Source organism: Balaenoptera musculus, chromosome 9 (assembly GCF_009873245.2).
Source record: "Balaenoptera musculus isolate JJ_BM4_2016_0621 chromosome 9, mBalMus1.pri.v3, whole genome shotgun sequence".
NCBI lineage: Eukaryota > Metazoa > Chordata > Mammalia > Artiodactyla > Balaenopteridae > Balaenoptera > Balaenoptera musculus.
The window spans coordinates 84,204,760-84,226,860 of NC_045793.1; the positions used below are offsets into that span (position 1 = coordinate 84,204,760).

At 34.0% G+C, this 22,101-nt stretch overlaps 1 protein-coding gene across 7 annotated transcripts in view; it reads right to left on the reverse strand.

Annotated features, from left to right (window-relative positions):
- Positions 1-2,321: 2,321 nt before the first annotated feature.
- Positions 2,322-22,101, reverse strand: part of LOC118900697 (platelet glycoprotein 4) — a 76,995-nt gene continuing 57,215 nt past the window's right edge. For all 7 annotated transcript variants that reach the window (XM_036863276.1, XM_036863275.1, XM_036863274.1 and 4 more), the window contains 12 exons: positions 21,808-21,968; positions 17,563-17,710; positions 16,630-16,809; positions 15,294-15,385; positions 13,146-13,192; positions 10,358-10,427; positions 9,059-9,246; positions 8,358-8,476; positions 7,330-7,403; positions 6,703-6,757; positions 5,721-5,885; positions 2,322-3,231 (listed from right to left, as the gene is read on the reverse strand). In XM_036863276.1, coding sequence (XP_036719171.1) covers positions 5,721-5,885; positions 6,703-6,757; positions 7,330-7,403; positions 8,358-8,476; positions 9,059-9,246; positions 10,358-10,427; positions 13,146-13,192; positions 15,294-15,385; positions 16,630-16,809; positions 17,563-17,710; positions 21,808-21,968 — 1,299 coding nt within the window. In that variant the 3' untranslated portion in view covers positions 2,322-3,231. The remainder of the gene's footprint in view (positions 3,232-5,720; positions 5,886-6,702; positions 6,758-7,329; positions 7,404-8,357; positions 8,477-9,058; positions 9,247-10,357; positions 10,428-13,145; positions 13,193-15,293; positions 15,386-16,629; positions 16,810-17,562; positions 17,711-21,807; positions 21,969-22,101) is intronic.

Genomic DNA, 22,101 nt, shown 5'->3' on the forward strand with positions numbered 1-22,101 from the left:
TTGTTCATTTATTTGATATTGAGCTGCATGAGCTGCTTGTAAATTTTGGAGATTAATCCTTTGTCAGTTGCTTCATTGGCAAATATTTTCTGCCATCCTGAGGGTTGTCTTTTCATCTTGTTTATGGTTTCTTTTGCTGTTCAAAAGCTTTTACATTTCATTAGGTCCCATTTGTTTATTTTTGTTTGTATTTCCATTTCTCTAAGAGGTGGGTCCAAAAGGATCTTGTTGTGATTGATGACATGGAGTGTTCTGCCTATGTTTTCCTCTAACAGTTTTATAGTGTCTGGCCTTACATTTAGGTCTTTAATCCATTTTGAGGTTTTTTTGTGTATGGTGTTAGGGAGTGTTCTAATTTCATTCTTTTATATGTAGCTGTCCAGTTTTCCCAGCACCACTTATTGAAGAGGCTGTCTTTTCTCCATTGTATATTCTTGCCTCCTTTATCAAAAATAAGGTGACCATATGTACACGGGTTTATCTCTGGGCTTTCTATCCTGTTCCATTGATCTATATTTCTGATTTTGTGCCAGTACCATATTGTCTTGATTACTGTAGCTTTGTAGTATAGTCTGAAGTCTAGTGATTCTTTAAGTCCAGTGATTTTTTAAGTGGAGTTGTAGATGGGCCAGAAGAGGCAGACAAAGAGAGAGCAGCCACACTGTCTCTAATACATAGAACTTCAACCAGAAACACTGAAGTAACAGGTGGAACACACCTGCAACAAACTCCAGCTCCAAAGATAATTATTGTGTAGCTCAGACATTGATAATGGGTTAAGATTGACAGATAATTGCATATGTAAAAATCTAATGTATAGCTATGTTTTTTTTCCTGAAATGATACCCCCTTTACCTCTCTTTTTCTGAGAACTGAAAGCTATATAGATTGTTCTCCATGTACTTGTCAGCAACAATAAGCCTCAACCCATTTTAAGATGCTGTAGACTCTCTAATTTATATTAACCCCTTTGCAGATACTATACATTTTCAAACTCAAGTTTTGAACACCAATAGTTTTGTGGTGATTAAACAATTTTGAATGAAAATATGCCTCTCTAAAATATGGGGTAGTTTTTCTACGAAACAAAGCAAATTCATCCTTGTGTACAATTACACTTTCTCTGGGGCAATCAGCAGGTCAACGTTTAATACATTCCCAAAAAGTGCTCCACTCCCACCTCAGCACATGCACGTGGGCACGCACACACATATCCAAACCCATTTTTCATATTAAAAAATCTATCTTCCATTTTTTTAAAGAAAGTATTATACTTTCTACTGGGTATTTTTAATGTGTTTCACTTATCTCTGTGTATGGATTATTTTTCCTCTGCATAATTTATAGAATTCAGAGAAAATATGGTGAGGAATGATAAAGATTAGAATATACATGTGTTTAGTTGAACAGTACTAAAGACACATAAGTCAAAACCTTTTTACTGATACCCAAATACTATGAGGTGCACTCTTGTATGAAGAATTAAAATCTGAGTCACTGATTGGTTATGCAATTCTACCATGAGGTGGGTATATAATTTCTCAACCAATTCTTTTGAACAGTTTCTACTTTACATCATTCAGCCCTACTCAGTTTAAGATTTAAAGAAGTATCCTTTATATTCCTCCTAGAACAACATGTCCACAAATATCCTAATGTGGCGAAAGTAGACTCAAGTATCAGAAAAGGATGTCTAGGATCTCATCTGTCTATATCTTAGGGGGATACTTTTTTCTGTTGCCAATAAATGAGAGGACATTATTACATCAGTATGTTTTGAGTAGCTTCAGATTTTCAAAAGATCCTTCTGAACTGGTGGTATCTTGGTTTGGGGTTTTCGGTATTTATCCTGGCAGCTAATATGAGGAGATTAATTATTCTTGATTTTAGTATCTCAACAAACCAGTTACTAATAATTTATCCTAGAAACCTCTGTGTATAAAACACAGACAGAATGTGGTCCACCTTCCCTTTCTATGGGGAGCCTTTTTAGGGGGCCTAGTGCTCTCTGCCATAAGTGAACCCCTGCTAAAGAAAGCAGGGTTACCTAACAATATGTCTTCTAATAAAAAGGAAAGATCCTTCAGAGTCTAGACTTTAAGTACTGCAACTCTAAAGCATGACCAAGTATCTTTTTATTTCCTTTTCCCCCAACTAGTTCAAAAAATTACCTAAGGAAAAAGTGGTCAAGGTTGAATTTAGAAATGTTTCAGAAGGAAACGTAGATGCATAAAGAAATAAAAATTCAGATAGAATACATCAGTCAGAAAACTAGAGTAAATGTTTTGTGACACAACAGGAACTGGACAAAAGCACAGGAATTTAAGGAAGGACATCTTTTAATGTTTGAAACCAGTCTTTCTGTGGTGACTATGAAAGCAAGAAATACTACAACAAATAACTATGAATGCACATTGTACTCTTTGTAATGTCCCACACAACAATTTCTGTATTATCATTTACATCTCTTAATACTAGCACAGCATTCTGAAGTTGCCAAGCATAAGTTGTATGCAACTGAGTGAAAAGATCAAACTCTACTCAGATTTCCAAAAGAACTGCAGAACATGGAAAATGACCGTCCCAAACATGTCCATTTGTATAATCATTGACAAAAATATAACCCATATTGTTATAAACAGCATGGTTGTAGTGCCTACTGATGCTGTACAAAGGATTCCATAGAGAAAGAAACTTAAGTAATGTATAATAAATGGTTCATAGGCCAGTCATTTAGTTTCCATTTTTAAACGTCTTTCAAAATGGTTGATGCTCATGAAAAGCAATGTCCTGACAGTCCTGGGGTCTGTGTATTGCAGGGACACTGATGAGGGTAGTGATGTTTTCCCTTTGATGAGGAAGACAAGAGTTCAGGGTCCAGGATTTGTTTAGAACATCCACCCCTCTTCTGAATTTAGCAAAAGGGAACCAAATAAAAATAACTGGATCATGCTGAAGCCACATCTGTAGAAACTGAAATCCATTCCATTGTGAACATGTTGAATTTTAAAAGTTACTGTTTTTTGTTCAAAGTGTGGATTTTAATGACATCTTAATAATCCTTTAGAAACATGCTCCTGCTCAGTGTAGAGAACAAAAGTGCCGCCAGTTCTTCAACTGTAAGATAAGGTGTGTTTTGCAAAAATAAAGCATATTAAATCTTCATTTTGTAGGTCGATATTAAAAAAGGTCCTCACGTAGCTGGTGCATAAATGTCGACTCATTTGCTTCCTGGAAAGCAGAAGAAAGGTAAGTACTTAGCAGAAAGTCATGGAAAAGTGAAACTGGTAATATTTGAATTCTATATACTGAAGATGTCATGTTTTCTAGTAATTAGCCCAATTTCTCAAGCTGTGGAGAAAAGTTCTATGATGAACTTCATGGATAAGGCAATTATTTTCCCATTCCAGGATACACGGTAGGCTGCTTCCCAGCTCTCAAGAGCTGCGCATGGCCAGATAAGGAGGGGTAGCTCGTTAAATCTGCTCTGGATGAACATTTCCACTCTTTGCTGTCCCTTTAGACCATCCTCCATTTAGCGGTGTATATACTGCTACTTTCCAAAGGACTACTGGCTTATTCTCTTTGTGATCCATTAAGCAAAATCACACCTTAGCTCCACCATCTTTGCTTTACTCCCTCTTGTACATCCATCTCCTTATTTTTCAATTGTTTATAAATCTTCCCAAAGGCATAATTTATTATAATATTTGAAACTGAAGCTTGTTTAAGGAAATCTATATCTGTGATTCTTCTAAATCTAGTAAATTAGGTAATCTACAGAGAGCAGTGTTCTCTATTTGTAAAGAAAAGAAAACAGACATATCATTGTGTAAAGAGCAGTAACTTTTCCTTGTAACAGTCAAATGTTTAAGCCAAGTCAATATACTTGTTGATAAAGACACTCTAGAAAGTTTTCAGTCTTTCACCTTAATTTAGGCACATAGAGACCCAAGATATTGGACATTCAGGGCTCATTAAGCACTGATGAAATAGATCATATAATTTTAATAGAGAATAATAGTATCAGAAAATTTTTACAACTACTATATACTTCATTTTGAAAAGCATATTCTCCCACTAGAACAAGGTTTTTTTGTAAATTGGCTTTTCAGTGAATGATCTCTTCTATCTATTATATAAATGGTCATATGAAGTACTTTGTTTAATCATAACTCATTTGTTACTGGATTGATGACAGGTCTTAATGGTGATGCCATATTTCCTTTTTTTATTACAATGTGAATGTATTAAGTCAGCATTTTGAATACATTCTGTCCAAAAAGATTGTAGGCAGAATTGTTCAGTCTTCTTTGCAGGGAATAAATATAGGCCGAAAGCATCAGAACAAAAGATGGAGTTGCCTTCCTAGGCCTAAGCTGTCAATCTCACACACAAAAAATATTGGTCCAAAAATGCCACTTCAATCTTCAATTTGACTGATTCACGTTTTGAAAATGAACAATTTTGCAGTTAAAATTTACAATTTTCTGGAACGTCTCCAAAAGACAGAAGGATGGATCCATGGCTATTGGAAACTCATAACATTTTATTAGGGATTAGTTGTGATAATTCATGTAAAATATTTAGCATGATTTTGGCACATTAAGAAGGTCAATAATTATCAGTGGCAGCTTCAGAATTTCTATATATGACAGCTTACGGTCAACAACCTGATTGAAAGTAGAGTAAGAAGACTTGTTTTGAAATTGTGATTTTTCATAGCAAGTATATTGCTTTTATTTAGATTCCATATTTTTTTTGATGTTCCTGGGAAGGAAGGGTGGATGGAACCTATGGGTAAGTGGAAAATCCCACCCCCCCGCCCCTCAGGCCGTACCAGTACCTCGTATGATCATTAAAGAAAGGCTTCCATTTAGGAAAGATAGGGTCAGACATTCATTCCTCTATGTACAAAGGGGCACAGGCACTAATGTCTAAAACACAGAGGCCTGAACCGTCTCTTCAGTTTTGCTAAAACTCCTATCCACATTTACCTGATTTTTCCTGTAAACTCTGAGTAATTTGGTTTTACTATGTTGAACATTTTTTGTCTCTATTTTCTTGTACTGTTGTATTCAGTTCTAGCTCCCGAATTGTAATCATTCATCAGGGCTTCCACATCATGATTTTGGACAGCATGTCTATATGCAGCAACTCTGTTTTAATATGCTATCTTCATTTTAAAACAGCATATTTTTATCTTACCTACATCATTTGAGTTTTTAATTCTCATTAATTTTTAGCTTATCTAATTTTCCTTTTTATTTTCTTTTCCTTTGTAAATTTCAGTCTCCCCAAATATCTACCATTTTCAGCTTCACATACCCTTTCCTAGTCAGAGATATATTAATTTGATTTTTTAAAATAACTAGCTAGAAATAAATAATTAAGAAATAAAATTTAATACATGTATAGCTTTTGTGCAACATTCTAACTTTTCAAAGGTGACAATTTCATAATTTAGCCCATTCTTCCCAGAATAAAGATGAAATATAGTGATCTGCTTAATATTAATAGGCCTTATTACTCATTCAGGCTTTGTTTATAATTTACATTAAGCATCTCAAAACTTCAAGGATGTGTTAAAAATGATAGGTGACTAGACATATCCAGAAATATTTGCAGCCTAGTTTATAACCTCTTTTTGATAAAATGAAAACAAGTAATATATAAACTAATGTTATTAAAGTTGTATATAATTTTTGTTATATACTTACTTAATTTACTCTCTTTGATCTGCATGCACAGTATGAAATCGTAAAAACAATAAACATCACCACACCAACACTGAGTAAGGTAATTTCTACCAGGCCAAGGAGGTTTATTTTTCCAGTCACTTGATTTCTGAACATTTCTGCCTTCTCATCACCAATGGTACCAGTCTGTAATCAAGTTAATAAATAGCGTTATTTGGTTAGATTTGAGAACAAAATACTCAACTCTCCACTTAAGTGTATCACTCTTTTTTTGAAACACCGCATAGATGTTAGTCATCTTTATCTGTAAGACAAGCCAATGGAATTCCCTTTGCATGTTAAAGAAGGCAATAAATGCCAAGGTAGAATATTTAGAGAGAGAAATATAATCTTCCTCCCTTGTAACATGTCAGCTAGCATTCTTCAATATACTGATTTCACTGATAAATACAATTGTCTTACTGGAATATTCTCCAGTTTTCCAAAGGTTGTTTTTTAGTGGCAGAGGAAAATGCCAAGGGTCAACAGTTTTCTTCCTCTAAAGGCTTATGCAGTTCATTTCCTAGTCCTGTGGCTAATCAGTTCCCTGATTTGTACTAAAAATATTTTGTCAGGCACTAGATAGACTGCCTATATCTACTCTAACCTGGTTTTTATAAGTTTGGTTGGCTTTCATTAGCACTACAACATTCACATTGAGTTATTTGGAGTTACACATTTGCATGACTCTTTCCTAGCACATGCATTATGACAGGAAAAATTGTTTAATAAACACATTATGAAAATAAGAACACTGAAATCTAACATAATTGTGATACTTCTGTGTGATTTGGTACTCTCAAAATAATTATTATATAATTAATAATATATAAATCTCCCATATATGCAATGGAAACACAAGTTCAACTACTATATATGTGTATTCAGTTTTCAAACATCAAAAGCTTTTTCTATCTACTGAGAACTTTACTGTTTTTAGTGACTAAGAAATAAAAATACTAACCTCATTAAGCCAAAGAATAGGCACAAAATAGTTCTGCTTCAGACCCTTTAATGCTCTGTAATAAACATTGAAAATAATTATGAAAATATATACTAATATACTACCCATATATGACAGAAATGTTAGTAATTATTAGTGAAAATAAATGTTCAGAAATTAGCTGCTCTTGAAACTTGGTTAAGTACCTTGATGTTTGTTCCCTGTAGTGAATCATTTAAATTTTAATATGCCTGTTTCTCAGACATCTTTCACTCTTATAAATCTTCCTAATACAGATTTCCAATTAGACTGACTTTTTCTAAGCATATGTTTTGTCCTTTCAACAAATTATACCCAGGAAACTAAAATATGAATGCTAGAAACTATTCTCTTGAAAATATTTGGACAGCTAGCAAAATGAGCAGTGCCACAAATACTCATTCCAAAATATGTATAAATACCATTTCAATACACACTAGATATAATTCTAAATTACAAATGAAAGTTATAAGTATTTAGTAATTATTTAATGACATAAAGCCAAATGAAGGTGAAAGTTTTATTATTTCCACTTCCTGTCATAGATATACCCACATTCTTACAAGGAGGTAGTAAAAATCATAACGAAACTTTTTCCAAGGGACTCACTCAATTTTTCTTGCTGGCTTGACCAATATGTTGATCTGCAGCCGTTTTGCAAATCGTAAGGTAAATCCAGTTATCTAAAAAAGAACAAACTAAAAAATTACCAACTTATTTTAAAAACATTCTTTTATAATATCCAAAACTTATTTTTACTGTTATATAGAACCTAAGGTGAAACTGTTATACTTAAAACTTGTGAAATTTAATTGGACTTATTAAATATTACATACATAACTCTTCATAATTACATTTTATGTGTATATGCCTGTGTGTATACAGATGTATACACACATGCGTATATATGTGCACGCGTGTGCACACAATTTTTTGCCCAAACTACTGTCAAGGTTTTAGTTAGATTTTTTTGATATTTATCAGAACTGGTTTTGGGGAATCAACAACAACAACAGTAGTGAAACCTAGAACTCATGTAGTCAGTTTAAATCCTGAACTATATATTATCAAATATATATTCAGTCAGAATCCATGTATCGTCCATATAATTATAATGCTACTTCTGTCATTTAAACTGAAACGTGACTACTAAAATCCTGGCATTTCATTTAACTGTTGACAAGGGAATATTAAAATAAAAGTTAAAACTGTTACACTATAGGAAATTTAATAGATTTTTTTACACTAAGTATATCATAGATCTTGCCTCAAATGCACATATACCCATAAAATTTTTTAATCCCTCAAGGTCTACAGTGTCCCTTCATGTAAGCAATACTTGCAGTTAAGTATAACAGAAGCATAAAAGAGTACCTTATACCAAATTGTTTTAAACTTATTAGAATCTTTTCCATCATTGTTATTCCTGACCTTTGCTGAAAAACTAAAATTAAATTACCTTGACATTGCATAAGCAACAATAGGAAGAAATCAATGTAATTTTCATTGAAATAAAAGTAATTTATCAAGATTGTGATACAATAAATATGATCAACAGATGTGATTGACAAAAGGAGAGAATTAAATTTTTCCTTCATTTTTAAAAAACAATTAAGATAAATAATGTATTTGCTTACAGGTTCAACATCTAAGTACGTGCTGTGTTCTTCTTCATTTGGACTTAAGCCTTCAATAGGTTGTGAAGTTTCAGGATTTGCATATAGAAAATGAGGAAGTGAAATATACACGGGTTTTCCTGAAAACAAGTTTTAAGAGACAATTGGTATAAATTGTTTTCCTTATTTCATATACCACTTAGGAAAGACTTCCTTGAAAATAAAGCTTTTTAAGTTAGAAAGAGAAATGCATAAAGTTGGCTTTGAATACTAATTGGGGGATGAGGGTGAGGGAAAATTATTATATCTGATCGCTTTTTGATCAAAAATAAAATATAAATTTCTGCATCGTCTTACTAACCATTCAGTTGATGTCTGTTGTTTATCACTTAGGTGTTTATTTTCAATATGTCATGCTTAGCTGCTGAACACAAAGTTACAACCATATACCTTCATGTTTCAGTCAGTAGTATGTCTCTGGACTGAGAATTTATTTAATTTAAGAGGCTTTTCTTTCTTTATTCTCACCCATTCCAATATGAAGAAGGTAAGCAAAATAAGATAAGACTCCAAATTTCATGTTTGAATCAATTCTTGTCTCAGAGACACCCTGCCCTTATTGCTTTCACACTTTAAATTTTTGGTGGAAAGGATTCCTGGGTGAAGTTTAAAGAAAACTACAAATTATGGCATGGATTGTGCCATCGAGACCTTTTACTCACCGTCTTTGCATTTGCCAATATCTAGCACACCATATGAAGTACAGTTTTTGGAGATAATTTTTTCTGTGCAGAAACAGTGGTTGTCTGGATTTTGAAGTGGAGATGCAAAAGCCAAGGATGGAAGAATAAATCTATACACAGGGATTCCTTTCAGATTAATTTCGGCTCCAAACACAGCATAGATTGACCTAAACACAGATAAAGATCTTCATTCTGGGAAACTGAACTTCATTCTGGACATTCTTTTTTTTCTTACTCTTAGATTTATATTATTGCCTTAAATTAGAGAAAGTGGATATGATCTTGTTGGAATTCTCGCTTAATTTTTAGGGAAAAAATTCTTGTGAAATTCTAAGATATACCAGAACTCAATACCTGAGTATGAGCTCTTCCTACCTTTGTTTTCAAAAGCTTCTGAGAATAATTTTTGCTTGTGAACTACTATGGAGTGTTTATACTGAGGACATTTCTCAGAGTTTCCTTTATAGATTAATTATTTATATGACTCCCTCAAGTCCTCTATTTGTGCCCAATTTAAATGAAAGAAAAATAAAATTTCAATCTTCTACAACTTAATCCTGGAGAGAAAGGCTGCTCACTTCCTGGGGTGCGTGCATATGGGTTTTGATATATATCTCCTACACTCCCCCATTTACCAAGTGTCCACCATAACCCCAGCAATGTACTGGGACTCGATACATGTTTTCTAATCCCCAGTTAACTCTAGTTGAAGAAATGCTGCTCTTTTCAGTTTTACAGATATGGAAAAATTCAGAGATATTAAATGATCACCCACACCACAAGCGTTTAGAAACAGGGCTAGGATTCAAGGATATCGGTGTGTGTGCCAGTGCTTTTGTAATAGCTGCTAGGCCCCATCAATTTGAAAAGGTGCTATACTGTCTGTAGAGCACATTAACATAGCTCTGTGACTGTGGTATCATCCTCTTTGGACATCTTTACAAAGACTGAACATGCCTTTCTAGACTTGACTGTTATTACACATACTACTAGTTTAGTAAAAGAATGAAAATATAGTTCTTGCTTAGAGATAACAAAGAAGAAAATGATTTGCATTATGCAAAATATCCTCCTACATCTTTCAGTTCTTTAAAGACTTATGAACACATTATGAATTCCATATTATATTTCTTCTTAATACATCAAGAAAAAACTTCCCTAAATGTACTTTATTTTTCTCAAATAACATGATTATTAAGTATGAGCTTCTTGGTCTGTGTTTTATCTCTCAGGGAAAGAACTGTGACTTCGAGAAATACATCAATGTCACTGTCTTACCTGCAAATGTCAGAGGAGAAGAATTGCAATACCTGGGTCTTCTCAACGAAAGGTGGAAATGATGCTGCGTCTGTTTAAAAACCAAGCCGGTGGCAAGGGATTAGGTGTAATGTGTGTCCTAGACAAACCTGGAAATCCTGATTCCAGCAGGGTTAAGAGAAATATGATGCAAACTGTATATATAATATTAAAACTCTCCGGTAGCCACATTTTAAAAATGAAAAAAGTATCTGGTATATTTTATTTAACCCAATATACCCAAAATACCATCATTTAAACATACAATCAATATAAAAATTAACAAAAATCTCAAAATCCAGTGTGTACTGTATACTTACAGCACATTTCAGTTTGTACTAGCTGCATTTCAAGTGCCGAATTGTGGCATGTGCTAGCAGCTACCACATTGAACCAGTCTGTACACTATACACAATCACTGGTATTCAATTTCATACTAAATTTTCCCACTCCTTAAAAATAAATGAAAGTTAAAATCGCATGTTGTTCAAACTGTGATTGTGTGTTTTGAAATCCTCCACCTATCAGTAGAGTGGCACTTTTCTTACCTTGAGGTTCCTTTAGAATTCATTTTGGTAAATGTTGTTCTTACTTTTAATAATGATTCATTCACCTACCCTAATGTCTGATTAATATTTTTTAAGTCACTTATTGAAGTTCTCTCACTAAACAGAATTTCATGCAAATGGTTGGAAAATGTATACATCAAACTAAAAAGGGCAGTTGTTGAGTTTATTGAATCTCTACTATGATTATGATCCATGGCACAGCACACACTGGATATAAGCCGAAGTAACGAGATTATGCCTCCATTTGCTCTACAAATGAATATCACTGAAATGAGCCGCCGCTGAATGTGTCTGTTCAAAACAGTAAGACCCATCCTTCAATTATGAATACCACGCTCTTTTTCTGGTAACTGCACTAACCTTGTGATCTTATTACGTTTCATTTCTATTTTTTTGATAAGTGAAATGTAACAGAATATCTCAATGAACTTGGTACTGACATTGAGAGAATGGGATATTGAATATGACCTTAAATTCCACAGATAGGCCCCTGAATGGGCATTGTCTACAACTGCTGTCCCAACACCTTAGCCATTAAAGGAAAAGAATACCTTGAAAAGCTTTAAAAATGATCTGAAATATTATCGAAAATTGTGTCATAATGACACCAACAATTACCATGGGCCATGACCATAAGATAGCTGATATTAGCAGGCCTCTTTTTTGTAATACATTCAAATGTAAATCAATATTTTCATTTTCTGTCTCTTTAAACTTATTGAAGAAGGTAGAAGAAGTACATCTAAATCATGATAAAGAACACCTTGGAACCTTTTCCATTTCATTAGTCTCTTTCCTAGTGCCATAACTAAGAATCTCTCTCACAGGGATTCCATCAGTCCTCTGGCCTGTTCAGTCTACCTTTACTCCTAGTTTGTTTTACTGCTTTTTTCCTCTTAGATACTTTTAAATTCATGCCTGATGCATATGTATTTATATTATAGTCATTAACGAATCTTCTAATTCCTGTTTTAAAACTTCTCTACTTCTCTGTTTTGGACAAAGTTTTAAAATATATTTTTAAGCCCATAAACAGTAGTTTACTATTTAGAAGAAGCACAGTATATTTTTCTCTGTATCTAAGAACTGAAGTTTATGCTTATGAAATTACTAGAGTTAGTGGTATTGGGACACCTGACTATTTGCAGAAATGAACTGCTGAGAAAGGACTTCCTCACCCATTCCCATGACTCAAAGCACTACAAAGCAAACTCAACGTTTGGTTTTGCTGTTTTCTTCTAGAAGAGTGTTAACAAAATTAAATAAACATGCAAAACTCAGCAATACGTTTGTGAAAATGAACATTCTCTGTTTCCTTTTTATGCCCTGCCTTTTACATAACTTTGTATTTAACATTTTTCATCTTCATTATATTACTTTCCTATAAAGTATTGTCTCACTAGCTTTGTAAACATTATACTATGCTTCTGCTTCTTAGCAGCTGAAAGTTCACCTCTGATTTTAATTACCTCATGGGATTCGATTCCCACTGCTTTTTACCATCTTAATTCTTAAAATAATAGGCATATGTGTACTTTGCTTTTCTTTAAGGAGAATAATAACCTGGATCTACCACACACTAAATCTAAATTCATAGTACCTTCTTTCTTCACAACTCTAATTCAGAATGTTCATTTCTGCATACATTTTTCATGGTTAGTACACTTATAACCTTGTTTTGTTGCTGCTGTTGTTTTCTCTCTCGTTTCTGATCATCTCATTCAAAAATCCATGGCTCTGTCTTAACAACTTCACTGATTCTACCTCATATTGAAACCTCAGTTTGGATGCATGTTTTACTTTTGTACTTATCTTGATTTTTTAATTCTTTCAGTTTTAAACTATTATCTACAGAGTATTTACAAAAGATGCAGACAGTAACTACTACTCTAAAACTTTCTAACCCCTGACTTCTGTGGCCAGGGAGGGAGTTCAATTAAGTAAAGCTTTTATGAAGCAAACATTTCCCCAGGAATGCAGTAAAGGCTCATCCTCAATGGTTAATCTTCAGAAATCCCATCACATTAGACAGACATTTACTAAGCCTACATAAGAACAGAGATTCTGAATTATGTTGTAGGGATACAAAGATAGGTAAATGCATACCCTCAACCTCCAGAACATTGTAGGTACCCTGGTGGATTTGTAGGAGAAAGGAGTTGGTTTCACTGTGATTATTACCACAAAACAAATGCCCTTACCTGTACCATTAATCATGTCACAATAACTTGGCCAATAGGAGAGATTCCTTAGGAATAAAGAAAAAAAGAAAGAAAGAAAGAAAATGATCAGTCTCATTTCAACAGCACCTTTTCACATTACATTGTCTATTATGAGTCAGTACTCCTGCAAAAATAACAAATATTGATTAGACTAGATGTGTCAAATGCTAAGTTTAAGAAATGTCCTAAGTCATTTGGTCTATGTTTCATTTGAAGTTTGCATCTTGTTGAGATAAATGAAGTGCCTGATGCCATTAAGTGGCCAGATTATACAGTAAAAGCTGCCAAAAGTTGGTAGTTAGAAACAACTTGGAACAGAGTTCTGCAAAAAGAAAATTGAGAAGCACTTGTCAGAAATTTAGCTCTCTACTTAGGGGAAAGGTTTTTTGTTTTGTGTGTTCAACTGAATAGCAGGAAAATATTAACCAGACAACTGGTATAAACTCAGTATGAGGGAAGGGGGGAGTGTGGAGGAGGACAGAAAGAAGCAGATGTTTGATCAGTAGAGATTAGAAATATGTAGATAATCAATTTATACTTTTCCTCTCTTTTATCTCTTACGTGAGTGCGCATTAAAGTAGGATGGAGTTTATTAATTTATACTCTGGTATCTGCATAAGATATATGTATCGACATATATATCTGGAAACAATAAAAACAACAGTAGTGATAGTTTCTCTGCACACTCAGCCACTTTTTGGTGACGGAAAATGGGTTTTTCACACTCCCAACATACCATCCAATAAGATGTCAAGGCAAGCTATTGCTTTTTTTTAAAATTTAACTTAATTTATTTATTTTTATACAGCAGGTTCTTATTAGTTATCTATTTTATACATATTAGTGTATATATGTCAATCCCAATCTCCCAGTTCATCCAACCACCATCACCTCCACTGCTCCTGCTTTTTTAAACAGAGTAAACTTAATCATGCTCAGTCGTGCCATGGTCAGTTAAATTAACCTCGTCATAATCTTAAACTCATGTGAAATTCTTATTCCAATTTGGAGCATTTAGTAACTCTCCTCAAAAACTCTCTACAATATTGAAATAGAGGAAATGCTCACTTGCCTCAATATATTGTGATTTCCCCTAAAATGAGCATTTAGATGTGTTCATTTTCCTCCATTAGAATTTTCAACAAAAATACATGACTATGAACTCTGTAGAAGAAAAAGGACTACACGAGTGTTTAACTGTTTTAGGCAATTTTTAGATAGGAACGCAGTGTGAGGTAATGTTTACTTAATTAATAAAAGTATTTCATCTCTTTTGATTTTGATTATTCTTTGTCAGGAAATCACTGACCTAAAAGTCATTTTAACTTTGAGGAGAAAAGGCTTTTCCCTTAATATTTATTGGGGTTCTTCCTATTTTAGATATATGATGAATAAATTAGGTGTACTCCAGATAAACAGGCACGAGCTAGGGGAAAGTAGGAAATCATGGCTATATGAACATATCTCATTCTACTACTACTTCACAGGAGGCGTGCTCCTTATTTTCAAGTTTAATATGTCAGTTTTAGCACTTGAAATACTACTTCCCTTATTGCATTGATAAAGTTTTTAAAAGCTAAGTTATCAATATGGAAAATTATTTCAAGAAAATTTTGAAGGGAAAAGTCATGAAAGTGTTGGCATGGATTCATTAAGCTTCCACCTTTATAGGCACATTTAGTCATGTCCTTGGAATGAACAATTCTTATTTGACATGCTCGGTTAAAATAAAAAAAGCAGAAAGATATATTTTCCTACTTACTAGACGATGGAGTTGAGGTATTGATTTTCTTCCTTTTCATTTGTGGTTATGTAATTATATGAGTGCACGATAACGCTGGTTATGCAGCAGAGGTGGAAGTAGTCCCTTTAGATTTCTTTGTGTAAGAGACCCTGTGCATAAAGGTCAACCCTCAGTGGGGCTGACACTCAGCACCTATGCACTAGTGTGACCAGTCGTCACAGCTAAAGGGTTAACGCCTGGCAGAACGGGAGTTTCTAGGGCTGAGATACAGGCAGGTCTGTTCCATAGGTTGGTGCCTGTACATTACCAGTTGTTAAAAAGTTTCTTGCCTGCCTTAGAGTATCCTAGTGACACACACACACACACTTTGTGTGAATACTTACTTTTTGCCTTTATATGTGTCGATTATGGCAACTTTGCTTATGTCATCCTTTCCGCTGAAAACTTTATAAACTCCGTCTGCAGTGTTGTTGTACTGAAAAGATATGTACAAGAAAAAGTTACTTCTACAACAAGCCACATTTTCCAAGTTATCAAATATGTAATTAACTTACACATTTCTCAGTGGTTGTTCATAATTATTTTATATGATTTGAAATATATATGTGCAATAAAGTTTTAAAATGTTTGGTCTTTAACATTTTAAAAAGACGTAATATAAAAGGTGCCTAGAAATAAGTGCTAGATGCTGAGACAGAAGGAAACAAATAGCAAAGCTGACATCCAACTCTAGCACACTTTTCATAATTAAGCCAGAAAGGCCATCTTAATCACTACTCCTATTTTATTGAGGTGAGGGGATAATGAACAAAACCTATGAGAACAGTGACAGATTTCTAGAAGTAGTCTCAATGTTATGATCTTTAATAAGATAATAAGTGGTTATGAAAGATTAGGTCACAAAATTTAAAACAGAATTAGCCAAGGAAAGAATTAAGAATGTTTGCGTTAAATAATAGTAAATGAATTTATTATCCCTTAAGGCTTTCTGTATTCATATTTGATTGATATATGAACTTGCAATCCTAAAAGCCATCTAAAGTAAAATAACAACCATGAACTGGAGAATATAACTAATACGTCATATAGTGCCAAATGAAATCACAGTCATATTTTCAATGCAGTAGTCACCTTGTCCTATTTATAATTCAAAACATTATGCTATAACTAAGTACATAACCAAGTTCACATTTTTCTTTATCTCCAAACTGCCATTTCATGGCATTTGTAGATTCCTAGAAGTTCTTATCAACTAATTCTGTGAAAATATGACATTGCTGATTTATCAATCTGCTGTGCAATTTCTGGTGACTTTTAAATTTACATTGAAATAAATTTGTAACAGGTCTAGAGAAGGAAGAATGATACGATGAATACAATTAACAAAAATAAAAATATGGTATTAAACTTGATTTTATCAGACAGGAAATCAAAACCAAAAACAGCATTCAAAGTCTTACCAGCTTATAACCTTATTTTTGACAATTGTATATTTATCTAAGAGTGGAAACTTGATTAAATGTGCTAAATTCAGATAAGTAAATTCTCCCAACTGAGAAAACTAAATCCATGTAGGTAGAGACTTTTAAAAACTTAGAACATGTATTCCCAGATCAGAAATAGGGTTAACACACTAAATGATAAAATTATGAATTGCCAGTGCCATCATATTTATCCAATTAAAGTCTAACAGTATCGACATTCATATTTCGTACTCACAGGATAAAACACACCAACTGTAGTGGTAATAGGGTATGGAACCAAACTCAAGAATGGGTCCTTATAGCCCCACAATAGTTCTTTCAAAGTTCTCTTTTGAAACATAGACGATTTTGACTTCTTGATAAGTGAATTAAGTACTCCTTGAATAAATACGTTTGGGTAGAGGTGGGGTGCGGCCTGCAAAAAATAATCACCATCTAAGACACCAGTTACAGTAACAGATTTTAAACAAATAAATGGAAAATACTAGAATTAAGCTTGATAAAACAGTTTTCAACTGTATCTTTAAAATGACTGCCAAATCTTGCCAAGACTAAAAGTGTATTTTTTCTTCATCTCTGAATGATTACATTTCTCTGCCTCAGTGTGAGCCACAGGAAGAAGACTTTCAAAGTTAAATCCTACTTTTTAAAAAATACACTTAAAAAAAAAAAAGTTATTTATTTATTTATTTTTGGCTGTGTTGGGTCTTTTTTGCTGCGTGCTCGCTTTCTCTAGTTGCGGAGAGCAGGGGCTATTCTTCTTTGCTGTGCGCGGGCTTCTCATTGCGGTGGCTTCTCTTGTTGCGGAGCACGGGCTCTAGGCGCGTGGGCTTCAGCAGTTGTGGCTCACGGGCTTAGTTGCTCCGTGGCGTGTGGGATCTTCCCCGACCAGGCCTCGAACCCGTGTCCCCTGCACTGGCAGGCGGATTATTAACTACTGCGCCACCAGGGAAGTCCTAAATAATACACTTTAGTTTTCTAATTCAGTTGATTATTCGATAATCTTGTTATCTTTCCAAATGAGTGTAATTCAAAATAATGCCATAAGAACACATTTTCATAAAAATGACAAAATAAATGGTATCTAATGGTAGTTCTAATCATGAGATTAATTACAGAGGATTCTAGAGTATTTCAAAACCAGTAATTTCGCTGTTTGTCTACTCACTGCTACAGCCAGATTGAGAACAGTGAAAGTGTCATTCTCGGTTCCAACTGATAGTGAGGGTTCGAAGATGGCACCATTGGGCTGTAGGAAAGAGACGGTGTGAGTCTCAGAGTCCTGGGTTATATTTTCCTTGGCTAGATAACGAACTCTGAAAAAAATAAGTAAATAAAATTCAAAATAATTGTTTCAAGTGAACATTAAGTCTCATATGCCTTTCATTCATGCAACAAATAATTTTTGAGTGCATAGACTATGTCAGAAATTAGGCTAAACAAGCAGGTTAAAATGATATATAAGCAACTGCTGAGTTTCTAGCAAATCAGAGAAGGCGGGGTGGGGTGGGTGGGGAGGTGTCTTAGAGGTACAGAGCAGGGGAGAAGGAATACGTGTTATTATAGGAGTTTACACAGAGTCTGTGGGAAAACACAGAACAGGTACAAACCCAGGCTTGGGATGGTTACGGTGGGGATAACGGACAAGATACAATTCCACATAAGTGGTCTGAATGACAAGGAGAAGTTTAGTTTGGTAAAGTAGGGTAGAAAATAGAATGTAGAAGATTAAGGAGTAAGAACATGGTATAATTTTAGATATGCAAACATTTCACTATGGTTGGTTTACAGAGTTAGAGTAAGGAGAGTGGTGGAAATAAAGCCACTGAAATAAACAAGATCTCAAACATAAAAGGGTGTGTCCTGTACTCAGATATTTAGCTTTTTATCCTGAGGGTCGGGAGGAAGACAGCAGAGAGGTTGAAGGAAAGGAACAGTAACAGCACGTTTCCATATATTAGAAAGACTTCAAAGTGCACAGCCTTTTCACCACTGGCTTTTCCATAATTTCCAGTATTTTAATGAGAATTAAAGATAACTAATGGAATATAATTTCCACTTTAGAGATCATTCCCCTCCATCTCTGCCCCATATATTGTATACTTATTAGTTCTAAGCTCCTGGCTCTAAAATCTCTAGGCAAAGTACCAACTACTTTTTAGGAATGTGGTGAAGGGTTATATATGGAAAAAAATCTTTTGCAAGTATAAGATATTTACTGAGATGAAATAAGGTATACATTATTCATTGCTATATCATATCTGAATGTCTATTATGTGAGGTTCTAATAGTTATCTGTTGCTATCTAAGGTAAAGACTGAAAAAGCATGGGACTGAAATGGAAAAAATAAAACAAACCAAAAACACGTGACCTGATTTCAATCAGGTATAATAAAAATGTAAATTCCTATAAGATAGGTATTATGTGTGTTTTGTATCCCCAAGCAGTGTCTGGTACATGGTAAGTTCTTGGTAAATATTTTTGAATGAATAAATTTATTGTTCACATTCTTTAAAAAGAGAATTCACAAAAAATAGAAATAGATTTTATTTCTAATGTAATTTCATCAAGCTTTATTATTTATTCTTCTTGGAGTACTGTAGACATGCAAAGAATATAAAAATCTGGAACATCTCCCTGGAGAGTCTACTACTCGTCAATTACTGTTTTCTATTAGATAACTGTATATTAAAATTAGATGACATATTAACATTTAAAATTAAAATACTTTAATTTTCAGGATTATATATATAAAATAATTGAAATAGCAAAATAATTGTGACCCAAATTCTAGTCTACTTAGTTATACTTACATTGTACCAGTAGATGGCACTGACGAACAGAAAAATCCTTTAAACTGAGGCCTGGGTTTAGAAGGTACTTTTAAAAAGAGAACCTAAATCGCTAAAGTTTTTGTTTAAAAATTAGAATGTATACAGGCTTCAGAAAGTGTTGGTTAATAAGGCCAAAGGGAGAAATTTGCCTTCTATGTACTCCTGCCAAAACAAAGTAATTAAAAAAAAAAAAAAAAGATTGGATCTGAGAATATTCTGAAGGAGCTACCAGGTCTTCATAGAGATGGTGTAGGTTGGAACATATATAATTCAGATCTCTATCCAGGCAATTTTATGCTTTGACCCATGTCACATCTTGTCAAAGTTTCATCAAGCTCACTTTAGCAGCCAAAAGCCAAATAAGCCTGTGGTTCTGTTTGAGGAGAGACATCTCCTCCACTTAGAATTTCAACTGAGTTCAGGGTGTAATTGATGGGCAGGCAGGATCACCTCAACACGTGGAAGATTCTCAAACTATCAACTTTTTCGGAAAGGTAAACAGTCATTTTCCCATCATTTAAGGCATCCAAGCATACACTAAGGACTGTTTTGTTGACATCATGAGACAAGATGACCTGTAGTTGATCACAAATTCCTTTAACATTGTTATATAAATAGGAGTTTATTGTTTATGTACTTTAGCTGTAAATCCAGCTTCTCTTCTCCAATCCTCCTCTCACTGCTTCTCCAAGTAAATCAATTATATCTAACCCACCCCCTTTCATCCCTTCGAGAGCAAGGTTTAAGCCTCCAAGAATAAAATATGTATTAACTGTCAACTATCAGAGCAGGATTAGGACTAGATTCATTATGTTTTTCCATACCTCAATTAATATCTTTAAAAGTAAAAACCCCTCCAAACAAACAAAAAATTAAAAACTGCGATGAGTTCCCAAATTCTAAGTATTCTCTTTTATCACACGTATTCGGTTCTCTTAGGGTATGATTTTTAATCAGTTATGCTTAGATTCTTACTAGGTCATATGTGAATTCTACATTTTCATAGGTACACATCACAGCTACAACATTTTTTGGATGAAGGTATTCATACAGGCTTTTCATAATAACATAAGAACTATAAGACCATGAAAAAATAAAAATATTTTCGAAGGTGAGGTGTTGTTTTGTTTTGTTTTCTGGTTTTTTTTTTTTTTTTTTTTGGTAACAATGAAAACCATGTCTTCTTTGACAGAGCTGTGAAGAGTCGCAGACCTGTGCCTGGAGACAGGAGACGTGGGGATAATTTTGGGACAGAATAGGCACCAAGGCTCTTGGCAGCTTACATATCATGTGCTATGGCAGCAGGCATCACCCTGCCAACTACACTGTTACTTCATTATATTTGAGTGTGAGTTGTCAATCTAGAAATATATTAATGCATAGAAAGGAAAGAAATTATATAATCATAGACTATCTGAAACAGATAAGAAAGTAAAACTATGAATTAGAAGAAATCATTACAAATATGAAATTTTGTAATAATACTTGATCATGGCATATGAGTAGTTGTATTATTCTTGAGGAAAAACCACTCATGTGTATAACAAATGATACAGCAGGATTAGCTATGTTCACATATGGGCACCATAAATATATTCCTAATACCTGGATAAGGTTAGTGTTTTTAGCACCTCAATCTCCCCTTTTCTTACTTTGATAGTTAGAAAATACACATAGTCTATAATTTAGACAGGAGAAAATGTACACAAATATCTAAGAGTTACCTGTTCCTAGGTTTGTGTGAACATGGACAAATCATTTCACTTACCCTGGTGTCAGTTTGTTTTTAAATTTACAAAATGAAAAGTTCTGGCTAATTATTTCCCCCTACTTCCAATAGCCTACGATTGTATTCAAAAGTATGTTAAGGCATGTAGATAAAGGTATAGCTTATTCAGTCTCAGTACTGAAGAAAACATAAGAATGAAACTACTGAATAAATACAAACACCCACATGACCTGCAAATTAGTTTGAATAGAAGTCCTTAGCAGGTATTGTAGTTAGGTAGAATCAGTTTAATGCTGTGGTTCTCAGAATTGAGGGTGTATTGCAATCCCCCAGAGTATTTGTAAAACTCATTGCTGAGCTCCAAACCAAGAGTCTCTGATTCATTTGGTCTAAAGTGGGGCCTGAGAATTTGCATTTCTACTTAGTTCCCAGGAGATGCTGATGTTGTTGGTTCAGGAGCCGCCCTTGGAGAACCACTCGTATAACCTACACTTTCAATTTTATGATTTTAAAGTGCTCTGATTTTAAAATTGTGATAGATGGTTTTTTATTTAGCATGCATATTTTAGACTTGCTGAGGATACATGCCACAAGTGTAAAACTCCTGTAACTTCCTAAATGTAGGACAGTTAATTGATGCTGGTAAATTCGTAATAAAATATATATTTCTTATCATCATTAAATCCTTAGATTAGGGTTTTATATAGGCAGAAACAGAAATTTCAGTGTATATTAATGGTAAGAAAATAACAAGTACATTTCAATACAGTGACATTTGTCAAGTGGAAGCTTTTTCAGAAATGCATGTGGTCAAGGAAAGAGTGCCACTTATTGCGGGGACTCGCTCACCGGTACGTGTAAGGACCTCTTTGCTTAACTTTAATTTTGCTGCTGTTAACTGCCACCTCCTCTGGATTCTGCACATCAAAGATCCAAAACTGTCTGTAAACTGCTGTGCCTGTTTTAACCCAATTTTTAAAAGCAATTGTACCTTCTTCAAGGACAGTTTCCTATGAAAAAGAAAACAAGTTTGGGTTATTTCTTTGTAGTCAATATGGGCACTTGTGGGAGTTTAAAACCATTAATGAGTTCGTGAAAGAACCAAGCTCAAGTATCTTGTTTGTGAGAACCTCTGGAACCTGC